Below are 16,988 nucleotides of genomic sequence, written 5' to 3'. Positions count from 1 at the left end.
TCACTCCAAGGCACAAGATGGATCTTCCTGCCCTCCGCAGCTTCCCCCCACAGGAACCTACGGTTAATCTTGTCAAGATCATTAAGCACAGGATCCGGAAGCTTACAAGCCTGCATGATGTGATTGGGAGCAGCACAATTAACAGATTGAATTAACGTGAGGCGGCCAGCGAGAGACAGAGTCTTGGCTTTCCAAGTGGCACACTTCGAATTAGCTTTATCCAAAGTCTCTTTGAAGGAGCCTTTAGACACACGCTCACTATGGAGGGGAACGCCCAGATACTTCCCAAGAGAATCAGTAAGAGGAATACCTGAGAGATCACTTAATCTCTTACAGACTCTCTGATTCATATTCTTAGAGCACATCATCCTAGATTTCTGGATATTAAGCTTCTGCCCAGAGGCCGAACAAAAACAATCCAGAATATCCATAATGACTCTCAACTGCTCCTCATTACCCTCAAGAAAGATAAGGACATCATCTGCAAAGAATAAGTGAGTCACCTGGGGACAGAAGCTGTTGATCGCCACAGGGTGGAAACTCCCATTATCAATCGCATCCTGAATCAGGTGAGAGAGCCTCTCCATAGCAATAACAAAAAGGAAAGGGCTCATAGGATCCCCCTGACGGATTCCTCTGCCCGGGGAAAATTCCTCCGACATATCCCCATTGACCATAACTTGAAACACAGGAGAAGAAATACATACCTTAATTAAACTTCTCCAGCTGTCCGGGATTCTAGCTCTCTCAAGGCTCTCCATCAAGAAATCCCAATTAATTCGATCATAGGCCTTCTCTAAATCCAGCTTCAGAGCCACAATGCCTTTCCTCCCCTTCCTAATCTTCATCGTGTGGACCATCTCTTGGGCGATCACCACATTATCCATCATTTGTCTACCAGGCACAAAGCTACCCTGATTCTGACAAATGATCGCAGGAAGAATGCCACGGATTCTATTAGCCACAATCTTTGTAACAGTTTTGTAAAGAACATTACAAAGACTGATAGGTCTCATATGCAAAAAGGAAGAAGGCTTATCAATCTTAGGAATCAGAACCAGGAGGGTTCTATTAACCAGCTCAATATCCTTCGAACCACTGAACACCCCCAAGACAAAATTATAGATGCCTTCCTTCACTACATCCCAATGCTTATGGTAAAAGCCCGCCGGAAGACCATCAATCCCAGGAGCTTTAGAAGCCCCAATGCTGAAGATAGCTTGGTCAATCTCTTTTCGGGAAATAGGTTGAAAGGCCTCTTGACTACAATCCTCACTGATTAAAGGAAATGTAGCAATAGAGTGAGCCCTCTCCAAAAGAACAGGTTCCTCTTTGAACAGCTCTCTGTAGAAATCCAGGGCTAAGTTTCGAATAACCTCATCTTCATAAACCCAATCACCATTAGAATCCTTAATGGCCTCAATTCTATTTCTCTGCCTTCTAATCAGGGTAGAGAGATGGAAGTATTTGGTATTACGATCGCCATCTCTAATCCAGGACTTCCGAGACTTCTGGAACCAAAGGAACTCCTCCTGCCTAAGCACAGCCTCCAGCTCCTTCTGAAGGGTTCTGAGGAGGCCCTCAAGGCTATGATCAAACCTCCCCTCCAACCTGCGTTGAATGCCCTCCATCCTCTTTAATAACTTGTTCTTCCTTCTGATAATATGCCCAAACACATTCCTATTCCACCCCTGCACCTTATTCCTGAACCCTTCAGCAGCTTGCAGTACATACGAATGAGGTCTCCAACTCTCATGAACGAACTCTTTAAACTTAGGATGGGACTCCCAAGCCAACTGATACCGGAACGGTCTCTTACCCCTAGGATGCTTACCTCTCAAAAGTCTAAACAAAATAGGACAATGATCCGAATGACGGAATGGGAGGTTCAACACAGAGCACTCGGGGAAGGAAGTTAGAGCTAAAACATTAGCGTAGACTTTGTCCAATCGAACAAAAGTATTATTACGCTTCCAAGTGAATTTATGACCAGAAGCCCCCAGATCGGAAAGCCCACATAAATCCATACTATTCTTGTGATGCAGACAGCGATTAACATAATGATTGGATCCCCCTCTCTGATCACTCTCAGATCGGAAAACTCAAGATTATCTAATATAAGAATTCTCATCTAAACATTTAAGTCTAATATTGCAAATTTCTGTTAAAAAACAAAAAGTGAAGTGAAGACATTATAGATCCAGACATAATCTTATTGCTAAAATCCAAAAAATGAAGATGCAGATGAAGATCGAAACAAATTAGAGAGAATTAATTCGTAAATTCAAAACAAATTAGATCGAAACAATTAAATTTAGATGAACAGAAGCAGATAATGGAGAACGTAGGTAATCTGGACAAACATCAGTGGATGTCGGCACCAACACAAGAACAACTGTAGCGGAGATCCACGACGTTGAATATCGAAGAGGATATTCAATTGGGATCAGCCTAAGATTATGGAGGAACATGTTTCTGATTGGGATATGAGGTTGGGAATATTGGAATTTGTTATTTTCTTCCATTTTTTTGGGTTTGTTTTTTGAATTGAAGAAGAAATGATGAAGAAATTATGGAATAAAAGGGTATAATAGTAATTTTATATTAGGTGTGTCAAAATTTGATTTTTTGACCAGACAAACTGCTAACGTGACGCGTAGACTTTGTGTTGACTAGTTATTTTCACCAGCTACACACCACAATGGGAGGTCACCCCTAAGTTCGTATATATTAGTGAGACAAATTGAAGGTTGTACACCAAAGTGTGAAATAAGGCAAAAGTTGTACACAATGAGTGAAATTTATCCAACATATACATGACTCCCTAACATGATATTAACGGACTTTTAGACGGTTAGTGTTAACATATTAATCTAAAAATAACATAAAATATTTAAAAATAATACCGTATATATCTTCTTATATCTTCAAAAGTTATTTTAAGGGTAAATTACATCCATGACCACTGAACTTTACCAATTTAATACCGGTGGCCACTTAATGCCTCAAATGACCGTTGACAGCCTAAAAATAAAAAATCCAAAGCATAATGATATTCTAAGGAACTTTAATTCTTGAAAGTTTTGAGGTTATTTAGGTGGTGTTTTGTTAGGAGAGAGAGTTAATTTTTAAAGAGAGAAAACTCCAAAAAATATGATTTTGGAAAATAAAAAACGTGATTTCATGGTAAAAGTCGTTATGAACAATTTTAATTCTTGAATATTTTCATTTTGAGGTCGTTAACGGTCACTTTGAAGAGTTAATTGAGTGGCTTCCTGTGTTAAAAAGTGTAAAGTTGAGTGACTATGAGTGCAATCTACCCGTTAAAATAACATACATGCATAATAAAATTACATGTAATCCGATAACACGATACGAAATCGATACTAATATAAACAAATTAATACAATTATAACACAAATTTTTTAAATTAAGTTTAAATTTAATCTTTTTAATATGAATTCGAAAATGAAACGAGATGAACACGATAATGACTAGATCGAATATGAATATGAACGAGGGAAAACAAGAAAACGAAAATATATAGATTTCTTGGTGATTTTTTTTCTTTTGATGTGGACTTCTGTTGCTTACATTTCCGAGAATTTTCAAAAAATTGCCGACGTGGAAGATGGTTCAATATAAAATCCCATAAAATAGATACAAAAATAGAAACTTTTCCTTAAATTAGAAACTTTTTCTAGTCTCCATCCACGTGGGAATATAAAAATGCTGAATTTCCAACACGTTTTCCACTTTCCATTTATATAAATTATTTTCCTCGTGCTTCAATTAATTATACATGCATCTCTATTTTTTCTTTCGAAGATTTTTTCATGCTTCGTATATAAATTATAGATCAAGTGTTGTCTTAGATATCTCATTCAAGAAACAAACTTTATTGAGCTTTCTTCATTTCCACGATCATGGTTCCCGATGAGTTTCAATCTTCATGTTCATCACTCCAATTATCTCCGATCACCATACCGAAGCGAAAGGCAGGGAGGAAAAAGTTTCAAGAGACACGACATCCGGTTTACAATGGAGTACGACAGAAAAATGGTAAATGGGTGTCAGAATTAAGACAACCTTATAACAAGGGGAGAATATGGTTAGGAACATTTTCGTCCCCTCAAATGGCGGCCAAAGCGTATGATGTAGCGGCATTAGCTCTAAGGGGAGATTCAGCCGCTTTGAATTTCCCGAAATTTGCTCATTTGTTGTCTCGGGCTAGATCTTCTTCCGTAAAGGATATTCAGAGTGCAGCAATAGAAGCTGCGAACCAGAGCTTTTGTGGTAGTGGTGGTTTTGAGGACAGAGAAAGTGAAGCGGAAAAAGAGAAGATGAATGTGTTTATGGACTATGAAGAGCTGTTTAACATGCCGATATTGATTGATAGTATGGCAGAAGGGTTGATTTTAACTCCACCAGCCATGAAAAAAGGGTTCACTTGGGACGATGGAGAGAGTAATGTTGTTGATTTAACTCTCTGGAGTGAATGATTTTAAAATATTTTTGGAATGTGTACCTTTAAGTTAAATATTTTTTGTATCCAGAATTATGAGGTGTTTGTTTCAGCTTTTTTAAGTAACGTATTAGATTTCACTTCAAATTGCAAAAAGTATGGTGTTTTGTAAGGTTTATAGAAGGGTTAATTACAAGTAGAGCCCTATAGTTTGCCGATTTGTAAATGGGTACTTGTGGTATTTTATTTTGCAACACAACCCTATGGTTTATAAAATTTTACATTTGGGTTCACGTTGTTAGAATTTGGTCGATAACGACCTCAAAATAAACAAATTCAAGAGTTAAATGATATTTAATTCTTCAATTTTTTAGGTTTGAGGTCATTTAGTTGTTGTTTTTAATTAGAGAGAAAGTTAATGTTTAAAGAGAGAAAACTAAAAAAATGATGATTTTGAAAAATTAAAAATATTGTTCCATAGTAAATGTGATACTAAACAATTTTAATTCTTGAAAATTTTGATTTTGAGGTTGTTATCGGCCAAATTTGGCAAAGTAAAAAAAATGTAAAATTTTACAAACCACAAGACATCTATTTGTAATTAACCCTTTATATAACAACAACTTTTATCTTCTCTTATAGAAATAATAATGTTTTCAAGTTTTCACGAAAATTTCATTTTTTTTAGCTTTTCATAAATATTTGTTTGTATTTATTTAATGTTAAATCATCCTTCTTATTTCCATATTCTATAATATTATTGTGGACAGAACAAGATTTTACGTCATTCAATAAATTATTACTTTTATTTAGTTATTTAGATTAATTTTATTATTATGTGTATTATAATTTTAATTTCTACAATTTATTTATTAATTAATTTAAAACATGTCAATATTAGACATTTTACATACTATAACATCAACATCTAGTAAAGCGGCGATTTGCAATCCTTCGAGACCCGAGCCCTCTGCTGGTCCTAGGTCCTGTTGAAACACCTTTCCACAAGATTTTGATTTGACAAAATCATTTAAGTTTAATCCATGATTAAGAGACAGTTAAATTTAAGTGCTTTGATTTAATTGTACTAATCCGTTTGTTCAATATTGAGTATAAATATAAATGCAAAAAGAAATAAAGATTAAGACATGACAAAGTCAGCATGAGAACACAACACAAGCTGAGTGAAAAGCAACTCAGCATAAGAGAAGATAAGTCATCTTCAGAACAACAGCTTCAAAATGAAGCTGATCAAAGAAGCTGAGTGAAACGAAGCTCAACACAAAAGAAGTCTGCTTCAAGAAATAGATCCTACAGAACGAAGCTGACCACTGAAGCTGAGTGAAAAAAGAACTCAGTATGAGAATTGGTGACAATCAAAGACAATGATTATTGAAGTGAAGCTGAGTGATCTTCAGGACAGCATGAATGATCCGTTAGCTAAAAGACAAATTCGACAACTGTCTACACCAATAATAGAAGCCTTGAATTACGCAAAAGCCAAATTCCAAGATGCATGGGTCAGCTGTTCGATGCTATAAGACAAACTGCCACAAGAAGACAAAGTCTGTAGGAAGAAGACAAGCCTGACATCTGAAGAAATCAGAAAACATGATTGGCCTGCACATCTGAAGCTGACCAGAAGCTTGTCCCCCCAAAGAGCCGTTTTGGATTCAACGGACAAATCAAATTCAAATGATTTGATCCTCAGATTACAACTATAAAAGGGACAAAGATATCACTTGGACATTTTCCGATTTACAAAATATACAAGAGAAAAAAAAATACAAGTTCAAAGCACTCAAAAACAAGAAAGAAATCTTACACCCACTTTCTATTCCTTGTGTAAATGCTAGATTGATTCTTTTGTAATCATCTAAAGTGTTCTTTATCTGAAAAAGAGCAAGTTGTATCAATTGTAAATTGAGAGGGTTGTGCTGAGTATTTGGTTGTCAATACTCAGTGGTAGAGAAATCTAGGTGCTGGGTTGTAGCACTTAGTAGGAGTTGAGTAGACGAATAGAGAAAGGTACTCTTGCATATTCAACTGCCTTGTAACCGGTTTGTGCTCTACCCTTAAAGAGCTCAGTATTGGATTCTAAAAGCCCGGACGTGTATGGGGACTGGACGTAGGCAGAGAGGCCGAACCAGGATAAGTGATACTGAGTAATTTCTAACTCTCTTGATTATATATATATATGTGCATGTGTTGATTGTAATATTTACTCAACATATAAACTATTTAAAGCTGACACTGAGTAAATTAGAGTGCTGAGTTGGAAGTTGACTTCAAAAGTGTCAATTCCTAACTCTCAAGTGAAACAGTCTTAGTCAGCATCTGACTAAAGCTGTCTTACATTAAGATCGGCCAAGCTGACTAAAGCTGAGTTAATAAACTCACCAAAATTATCAAGTCAGCAAGATTAATTAAGCGAAAAAGTTATATTAGTTCCTAACCTCCCATTGGAACTAATCACACGGGACCAACAAGTGGTATCAGAGCCTAAGCTCACTACTCAAAGATATAACTATCTTGAGCTGATCCCGATAAATGGCTGAGAACAACACTCGTTTCCTTCCCGGGAACCAAACAACACAGATACTCCCTGAGGGATTATCAATTAGTCGGCCTCCCCTATTCTTTGGATCCAATTATACATTCTGGAAGAATAGGATGAAGAACTTTATTCAAGCCACAAATATGAGTGCATGACTTGCAATAGTTCAAGGCCCATACGTGCCATATAAAACTGTTAACAATGAGAAAGTTGTTAAAAGTGAAACTGAGTGGTCAGAAGATGACCTTAGAAAACTTCAAAACAATACTTCGGCTATCAATATGCTTCACTATGCTTTAGATGCTGCAGAATATAATAAGATTTCAGGTTGTGAGTCAGCATAGGAGATTTGGAAAAAGCTTGAAGTGACCTACGAAGGCACAAGCAAGGTCAAGGAATCAAAAGTAAATCAGCATATGAGATTATACGAGCTGTTCGAGATGAATGATAATGAGGACATCTCGGGAATGAATGCTAGATTTACCAACATTATAAATGAGTTGAAAAGACTTGGAAAGAACTTCACTGAAGAAGAACAGGTGAAGAAGATCTTAAGAAGTCTTCCCAAAAGCTGGCAGGCCAAAAAGACTGCAGTGGAGGAATCTCAGGACCTGACTACGTATAAGTACGATGAGCTGATCGGATCTTTGCTGACTCATGAGATATCAATGAAAAACTTTGAAGAAAAAGAGAAGTCAGAAGACAAGAAACAAAAATCACTTGTCATGAAAGCTAACTCCATCGAAGCTGACTCATCACATGATGAGGAAATGGTAATGTTCATCAGAAAAATAAAGAAGCTGTTCAGGAAGAATGATAGGAACAGCAAAAGGTCATTCAGAAGAAATGACAAATACAAAGTTGAGCCCAGTGACAACAAGTATAAGAAGGACAGCTCAAAGCCTGTCACCTGTTTCGAGTGCCACCAAACTGGGCATATCAAGTCAAGCTGTCCCATGCTGAAGAAGGACAAGAAGGGCAGCAAAAAGTCTATGATAGCCACATGGAGTGATAGTGATGAGTCAACCTCATCAGAAGCTGATGCAAATGAAACAGCAAATATATGCTTCATGGCCGATGATGCTGACCGCACTTTTTCTGAGCAAGCTGACCTCTCTGATGAAACTGACCAGGAGGAACACATCAATGAGGTAACATCTTTACTTTTGCTTAGAAATGAGATGATAAGTGCCTTGAGTGATTTATATGCGCTAACTAAAAAGTGCAATAATAAAATAAAGGCACTCAGCTGGCGTGTGATGAGATTGAAGAGGTCAAGCTAAGTGACGTCCGATATCTTCTCCAAGACAACTCAACTTTGCATAGCAACATGGAAATTATGCACAAGTTTGTCTCAGAGGTCCAAACAGATTCAAAGAAACTAAAAAAGGATGTCACTAACCTACAGAGCCAAATAAGAGGCTCAAATAAAAATAAATCCCATGCTGAGTACTCAAGTACTAGTCAGCATAAATAGTTCACACAGTGTGACTGTTGCGGGAAAAAGGGGCACTCAAGAGAAGTATGTTGGTACAATAAGCGAACTGTCCAATGTGACTTCTGTGGAAAGAAAGGACATACCACTAAGGTATGTTGGCATGCTCAGCACAATAATGCTGACCGTACTCAACATCACCCTGAAAGGGTAATTCATTGTGACTTCTGTGGTAAAAGTGGACACACTATCAAAGTATGTCATCACAAATTAAAATATGACTTTGCACCTGTTTATGCTAACAAACGAGGACACAAAAAGAATTGGGTACCTAAAGATGAATAGTCTAAAATGCAGGTGAGCCTGAGATGCGTGGAGAAATCAAAACTGTGGTATATAGACAGCGCATGCTCGAGGCACATGACTGGTGATGAAACTCAGTTCATCACACTAGAACTTAAACGAGGTGGAAGTGTAAGCTTTGGAGACAATAAAAAGGGTAAGATAGTCGGCTCAGGTACTATCGGAGGTAACCCAACTATTGAGTCAGTCTCCTTAGTTAAAGGTCTCAAATACAATCTGTTGAGTGTAGCTCAGCTTTGCAAGAGCGGCAGAAAGGTTGTATTTGATGATACTCACTGTCAAATAATCGAGGGAAAAACAAACGAATTGATTTTAACTGCCTCTCGTGTAGACAATGTATACATGCTGAGTTTAGAAAAATAGTTTTCTAAAAATATATGCTTGGTGTCTAAAAAGGATAACTCCTGGCTATGGCATAGAAGACTTGGTCATGTAAGCATGGACCTTCTTGCCAAATTAGCTAGAAAGCAACTAGTTGAGGGTTTGCCTAAACTTAAATTTGAAAAAGATCAATTGTGTAATGCCTGTCAGCAAGGTAAACAAACTAAGAAGTCATTTCAAAGTAAAAATATTGTCTCAACCAAGAGACCATTGAAATTACTACACTTGGATCTTTTCGGACCTGTCCAGCCACTCAGCTTGGGAGGTAAGAAATTTTCCTTAGTCATTGTAGACGATTTCTCTCGGTACACTTGGATCATCTTGCTGAGTAGCAAGGATGAAACATTTGAGATGTTCACAACATTGATTAAGAAACTTGAAAATGACAAAGACCTAAGAGTAGCTCATATCAGAAGTGACAATGGTGGAGAATTAAAAAACCAACAGTTTGATGAATTCTGTGAAACCAGTGGTATTGACCATAATTTCTCTGCTCCTAGAACACCTCAACAAAATGGGGTTGTTGAAAGGAAGAACAGAACAATTGTCGAAATAGCTAGGACAATGCTGAGCGAAAAATAGGCTTCCAAAGTATTTCTGGGGTGAAGCTGTCAACACAGCATGCTACATTCTCAATAGGGCTTTAGTTAGACCTATTCTTAAGAAAAGACGAAAGCCCAACATTGGCTACTTTCGTGCCTTTGGGTGTAAATGTTTTATACTCAACACAAAAGACAATCTTGCAAAATTTGATGCCAAAGCTGACGAAGCGATCTTTTTAGGGTACTCAACTAACAGCAAAGCATATTGGGTGTATAATAAACGAACTCAGGTTGTAGAAGAGTCTGTCCATATTGAGTTCGATGAAGCTGACCCTGCAGGAAAGTCAACTCAGCTCAATGAAGATGAACCAAGCTCAGCTTCCGCTGATCAAAATGGAGCCTCTGAGTCATCAATACAAGGGCTGACCAAAGGTAAGTAAGAAATTGAAATAACCTTTGCTGACCAATCTACTCCTGCAGAGATTGTAGAAACACCTGTCCAAACAACTCAACATTGCCCAAAGAAATAAAAATTCCAAGAGGACATTCGGAGAAGTCTATTCTTGATGCTGTTGACAACAAGCTGATGACAAGAGATCAGCTTAGGAAGTATCTCAGCAATGTTGCTTTCGTCTCAGTGCATGATCCAAATAATTTTGCTGATGCTGAGCACGATGAATATTGGATCAACGCTATGCAAGAAGAGCTTGATCAATTCACAAGAAATAAGGTATGGGATTTAGTACCTAAACCTAGGAATCAAAAGACCATAGAAACTAAGTGGGTCTTTAGAAATAAATTAGATGAGCAAGACAACGTAGTCAGAAATAAAGCCCGACTTGTAGCCCAAGGCTATAGTCAGCAAGAGGGCATTGACTACGGTGAAACCTTTGCACCCATTGCTAGGTTAGAAGCTATACGTATACTGTGTGCCTATGCAAGTTTTATAAACTTTAATTTATATCAAATGGATGTTAAGAGTGCATTTCTTAATGGCTTTATAAACGAAGAGGTATATGTTAGTCAGCCTCCAGGGTTTGAAGATCCAAAATTTCCAAACCACGTCTATAAACTCAAAAAGGCCCTATACGGCCTAAAGCAAGCTCCAAGAGCTTGGTATGAGAGGTTGACCAACTTCCTGCTGACCAGGAATCATGTCAGAGGCAAAGCTGACACAACCTTGTTCATTAAGAAAAAGGGTAAAAATACCCTACTTGCACAAATTTACGTAGATGACATAATTTTTGGTGCTACTGACGATTCTATGTGCAAAGAGTTTAGCAAACAGATGCAAACTGAGTTCGAAATGTCTATGATGGGCGAACTCAACTTCTTCCTTAGACTTCAAATCAAGCAAGGTAAGAATGGCATCTTCATAAGTCAGTCTAAGTACGCCAAAGAAATGCTAAAAAAGTTTGATATGGAGGAATGTAAACCGATATCAACCCCAATAGGTACTGACACTGTCCTTTGTGCTGACGAAAGAGGTAAGCCTGTAGACAGCAGGTTATATCGAGGTATGATAGGCTCTCTACTTTATCTTACTGCCAGTAGACCTGACATTCAGTACTCAGTATGTTATTGAGCAAGATATCAAGCTGACCCGAGGGAATCTCACTTAATAGCTGTAAAAAGAATTTTCAGATATTTGCAGAGCTCAGTTAATGCAGGTTTATGGTATCCAAATACAAGTGACTTCACACTGATTGGATATACTGATGCTGACTATGGACGAGATAAGCTAGAACGAAAAAGCACTTCAGGAGGATGTCAATTCCTAGAAAGCTGTCTGGTTTCATGGTTTAGTAAGAAGCAGTCATCAGTAGCCTTGTCTACAACTGAAGCTGAGTACGTTGCTGCTGGAAGTTGTGTGGCCCAAGTCCTATGGATTAAGCAACAGGTTGAGGATTATGGTGTCAAAACAGAAACAATAGAGGTCAAATGTGACAACAAGAGTGCCATTGACTTGTCTAAGAATCCAATCCAACACAGCAGGATGAAGCATGTCAGCATAAGGCATCACTTCATCAGAGATCATATACTCAAGGGTGAGATCAAGCTGACCTATGTATCAACAAATGAACAGCTTGCGAATATCTTTACGAAGCCCTTGGCTCGTGAGCAATTTAACATACTAAGGGAAGCTATCGGTATGTCTAATCCTCTTCAATAATTCTGTATGTCTAATCCTCTTCAATAATTCTATGTGCTAAATTGAATGTTGAGTGATTACCATGCTGAGTGATTTGTGATAATTTAGTAACTGTTGCATGTTGAGTTAAGAATGACATGAAATCACCCTAAGCTGAGTAGACATCCATGCTGAGTGATTTTCCTAAGATGAGTTACTAAGTCCACAAACAACTATCCTACGTAAAACTGACTACTCAGAATCACAAACGTTTGATATTCCTAATACCGAGTAAAACCCATTCAAAACATTAAATGCTAGCACACGCTTTAATAGCCACCTAAGATAACGTAAGCAATAATGAGAAAACCCATGCGCCGAACGTGTCATAAATGCCAGGATCTCTGTTGGTTGATAATCTCGAGGTTAAACGGCTAGTTCAACGAATATGATCAATTAACACCTCTATAAATAGTGGAAGTATCCCCACTTATCACTCTTTACACTCGAAATCCTTGGCATTCAAATCTTTCTCTCTGAATCCCAAAATCCTCTCAAAGAATTCATAATCATGATGAAATCCCAAAATCCTTCCGGTGGCGGTAACAACGAAGACCACACCGACGCAAACCCTAAGTCTCCTCCTCAGAAAGGTCAGCATGACTAAACTCCAAACAAGAACCCTAAAACTGACCTCGCAACCTCTTCAAAGAAGAAGAAGAAGGACAAGCAGCCGAATGAGAAATTCTTCGTTAAGGTATACCCAAGTGTCAAGAATCATGAGGTTCTCAGATGTAGATGGTTCTCTCCAAGCTTCATAACACATGAGCAACCATTTTGTGAATGGATTGCCAAAAACGAATGGGCTGGACTCTTTTCGCTTGTTGGAAGAACCTATCCTAGGTTAGTACGTGAATTTTACTCCAACCTCTGTGTTGATGGAAGTGATGCTGACAATCTAGTAACTCACGTTAAAGGTAAGAAGCTCACCATTACCCCTTCCTATCTCGCAACCTTGCTAAACCTTCCAAACACTGGAACGGAGTTCAGGACCACTAAGGAAAAGCTTGACCACACTGTATCATTCTGTAAACCAGAAAGTCACAAAGGGGAAATATCCAGTACATGTATGGGTCAAAACCAAAAGATGGCTCACTTTCTCCTCACTAACTTCATCTTTCCAAAAATCAACGCAGCATCATCCGCCTCAAATTTCGAGCAGTGCTTCATTTGGCACATGCTGACCTACAACCCTCTCAACATACTGATAGGGGTCAAAACCCCCTATCTTTGGGTACGGTTTCAGGACGGTTTTTAGAGTAATTTGGTTAATAAGCGAGCAATTCTCGCATTTAAATGCTTTTGTGTGAGTTAGTTAGAAATTGGAAACGTTCTATTTACTTTTCGTTGTTTAGGCTCGTTTTGTGATCAATTTAGGCAAATACGGCCGAAATAACATGCATATTAGAATTCCGTTATCTTTTGAAGCTAATTGGTCCGTCAAAAGTCGCACCAAACGAAGCGTTTGCTCAAAATAAGCGATTGACGGATCAATTTGGCTTTTAGACTAATGTTTCCTGGAGTTTTTATGCGTGTGCAGGTGTAAGTTCGGATGAAAAAGGGTATAGAAGTCATCCGGCACGGATCGAGCGCGTTTCGGGCGAAAACGCTCGGCGAGCAGGACCCCCCGGCAGCCGCTCGGCGAATTGAGCATCGGCACGCAGCCCGGGCAGCAGCCCAGGCAGCGCCCAGGCAGCGCCCAGGCACTGCCCAGGCACTGCCCAGGCACTGCCCAGGCAGTGTGCCTGCTCGCCGAGCAGGCACCCAGGGGCCTGCTCGCCGAGCAGGAAGTGCCTGCTCGCCGAGCAGGCCACCAGGCGCCTGCTCGGCGAGCAGGGGCTGCTCGTCGCAATTCTGCTCGGCGAGCAGCCTTTCCTGCTCGGCGAGCAGACCTGCGGGAGTTGGTCAAAAAGACCAATTCCGCCCCCACGAAGCCACGTTCGGCCCCACGTCTTCCTACACCAACAAGGACACGAAATTAGGTCAAAACGAGGCCCGAGACGCGTCTATAAATAGGAATTTTCAATTGTAAATTAGATATCTTTTGTTTTTGTAATTTTCTTATCTTCCACCTCGAGAAATCCTCTCCACCTCCTCTAAAAACCTTCAAACCTCCATTGAAGACGCCTCCGAAGCTCCATTCACCGAGGATTGCTCGAGCTCCATCCTTAAGTCCTAGGAAGACGCCTGCATTGGTTGACAGGTTCCCTGAAAGGGATTTTTCTTCTTTTATAACTTGTTTATCCTATGATACATGCTATGAATCTTAGGCTTATTGTAACTTCGTGACAATGTTCTCCATCTTTGATTAATATAATAGTTTTGTTTCTTCAATTGTTTTAATGCTTTGAATCTTTGTCTTACGCTTTGTTTGATTGGTGTAACTCATTCGATAATCCCAAAATCAAGTTGGCACATATTGCGAGCTGAATCTGACCTAGTCAGTGCCTATAGGATTGACGACCCTATAGAAGATTAAGCCCAAATTACTGAGCCTTAGAGCTAGTTTCGGCCTTACAAGGGAATCACGAACTAGGAACTTTAGGAGGATAGGTCGGGTTAATCGCCTCGAACATAAGTGACTTAGATTTTAATTCAATTGTTTAAACAATCTATTTCCATTATCATCGTATCCCTCCATGATCCTTTAGATGATTGCATTGACAAAAGATCACTTAGGAGTAGTTTAACTTAATTAGGGGTAGAGTAATTTAGTTAGGCTTAGAATAACTTAGCTAGAATTAGATAACTTAATTAGAATTAGTGTAATTCAACCTAGGAGTAGATTAATTAAACAAAACCAAACTCAAAACCCCCTAAGCCTAGATAACATCCGAGACTTAGTAATTCGGTACTTGCAGAAATAAATCCTGTGGACGATAACCTGGACTTAAACCCAGAAATTTATTACTTGATAACGACGGGGTACACTTATCCCTTAGTGAGTTCCCATCTCGAGTTAGGTGGGAACGCATCAAGTTTTTGGCGCCGTTGCCGGGGAGAGTAGATTAATTCTATAAATCCCGACAACCGCCAATCATCAAGTTTTTGGCGCCGTTGCCGGGGATTTATTTCTTCTGCAATATCGAACCAAAGGTTGATTTGTTAGTTTAGGCATTCATTGTGAATATCTTTGTTTATATCGTTTATACTTGTTGATATATGATTTCTTTATACGTTTCTATACTTGTTCATATCTGTATACTGTTACTTATCAACTTTTGTGCTAGAACTTCACTTTTTCTCAGCATTCTGTGATCAATGAATTGGCAAGAAAAAGTCGAGTGGCAAGCTCAAAAGTTTACTATCCCATCAAGACAATACATTCATACCCTGGAGAATGAGGCTCCCAATCCCTCCATGGCCGACTTAAATGAGAAAATGGATATCTTGATGGCAAATCTGAGCCTCAACACCAATGAAAGTGTAAGTTTTGTGGGTAATCACCAAAGGTATAATTCTAACCCCAATTCTTACAGCTTTTATGGTAGTGATTGGAGGAGACCTCAACACTCAAATCTGTCCTACGGGAACCCTAACATATTGAGGCCTCCAAATAGGTTTGTTAATGAGCACAGGGAAAACGAATCGGGAATGTTCCCTTACGAACAAGCAAGCCAAGTTCCTCCACAACCCTCTAGCTCACGAGATGAGGTGCTGTCCCTTTTGAAAGGAATATCAACCCGACTTACAATCAACGAGGAGGTTTGCAAGGACTTGAGCAACCAACTGGCTCAAATAAACCAAGAGATGCAAAAGCAATCCCGAGATGCTCTCCCAAGCATAAAGGAAAACATAGAAATCCCACAAAGGGAATCAGCTCAAGCCATCTCTTTGAGGAATGACAAAAAGGTAGAACCAAGTCCACTATCACATGCATCACTCGAGGTAAGTGAAGAACCGGAAGCGGTAAGCAACCCCGGTTCAAAATCTGAAATTCTAAATCATGTGGTAGAGATAAAAGATCAAATCAAAACTTGTGTATCTCAAGTACCTTTTCCTCAAACATTAGAAAAGTTTAGGTTTGTTTCATGCTCAGAAGTTTTCATTCTCTTCGACCTACCAAGAGAATCCAAAAGGGAGCAAACCAAAGTTTTTCATAATATGTTTAAATTCGGCCTCCTGCTTTCATTAAACTTATTAGAGGCTCTTAATCCGTTTTGTAGGTACGGATTATTTATTCAGGAATTTGAATTCCTAACACGAGTAGAAGCATACACCTAGGCGGGAATTCTATGTCGAGCTCACCGACTATAACGTAGCGCTTCTTGGGAGGCAACCCAAGTTTTAATAAAACTTTTCAGGTTTGTTTTATTTAGATTATACATTGATCTCTTAGTTTAGTCTTTTACGTTTTTTTTAAGTGTTCGTTTAAAAAAAAAAAAAATAATAAATAAATATTTTTTTTAGTTGTTTAGTTTTCTTTTATTTTCTTTTATTTTTATTAATTTTTTTTTTAAGTTTTCAGGTTTAAAATAAATAAAATAAAAAAAAAAATTTTTTTGGCCCCAGGAGGCCCAGCTCGGCGAGCAGGGCCCTGCTCGCCGCGCGCTGGGCACTGTGCCCAGCCCGCCGCTGGGCACTGCTGCCTAGCGGCGGTGCTCGGCCGCGATAAGGAATTTTCTTCGAGATTTTTTTTTTTTTTTTTTAAATCCCGAACGAAGCTGAAATAAATAAATAAATAAATAAAAATTTGCCACCGCAAATCGTCAAGCTTTTGCGATTGCGATAAAATCCGTAAGTTTTCTTCTCCACCCTAACTTTTTACACTCGTACTTCATGATTTATGATGTAATGTTGGAACTTATTGCATAATTTTAGTGTGAGGAGGAGGGGTAGACAAACTTACAAAAATTGTATAAATTTTTAATTTTTGTTGCGTCGTGTCTAGTTTAGGTTTGCGTTTTGGTGTTTTGTTTATGTTTTTGCATGTTTAGGACCTAAAACCGTGAACCTCCTTCGAATCTGAACTTCGTTATTTGTCTTTGAGGGCTGAGAACCGAATCTAAAATTGCATGACAACTAGTTTAGGTGTAGGACACAACTCTTGTATC

General features: G+C 38.7%; 1 protein-coding gene across 1 annotated transcript; it reads left to right on the top strand.

Annotated features, from left to right (window-relative positions):
* The first annotated feature begins 3,868 nt into the window (after positions 1–3,868).
* On the top strand, positions 3,869–4,758 carry LOC136209176 (dehydration-responsive element-binding protein 1B-like). Its single transcript, XM_066000576.1, has one exon. It carries the CDS (start codon positions 3,927–3,929, stop codon positions 4,500–4,502), a length of 576 nt encoding a protein of 191 aa, XP_065856648.1. The 5' UTR covers positions 3,869–3,926; the 3' UTR covers positions 4,503–4,758.
* The last annotated feature ends 12,230 nt before the right edge of the window (positions 4,759–16,988 follow it).

The sequence above is a fragment of the Euphorbia lathyris genome, chromosome 10, assembly GCF_963576675.1.
Source record: "Euphorbia lathyris chromosome 10, ddEupLath1.1, whole genome shotgun sequence".
Lineage (NCBI taxonomy): Eukaryota > Viridiplantae > Streptophyta > Magnoliopsida > Malpighiales > Euphorbiaceae > Euphorbia > Euphorbia lathyris.
The sequence above is the reverse complement of the archived record's forward strand: the minus strand, read 5'-3'. Positions and strand labels throughout refer to the sequence as shown.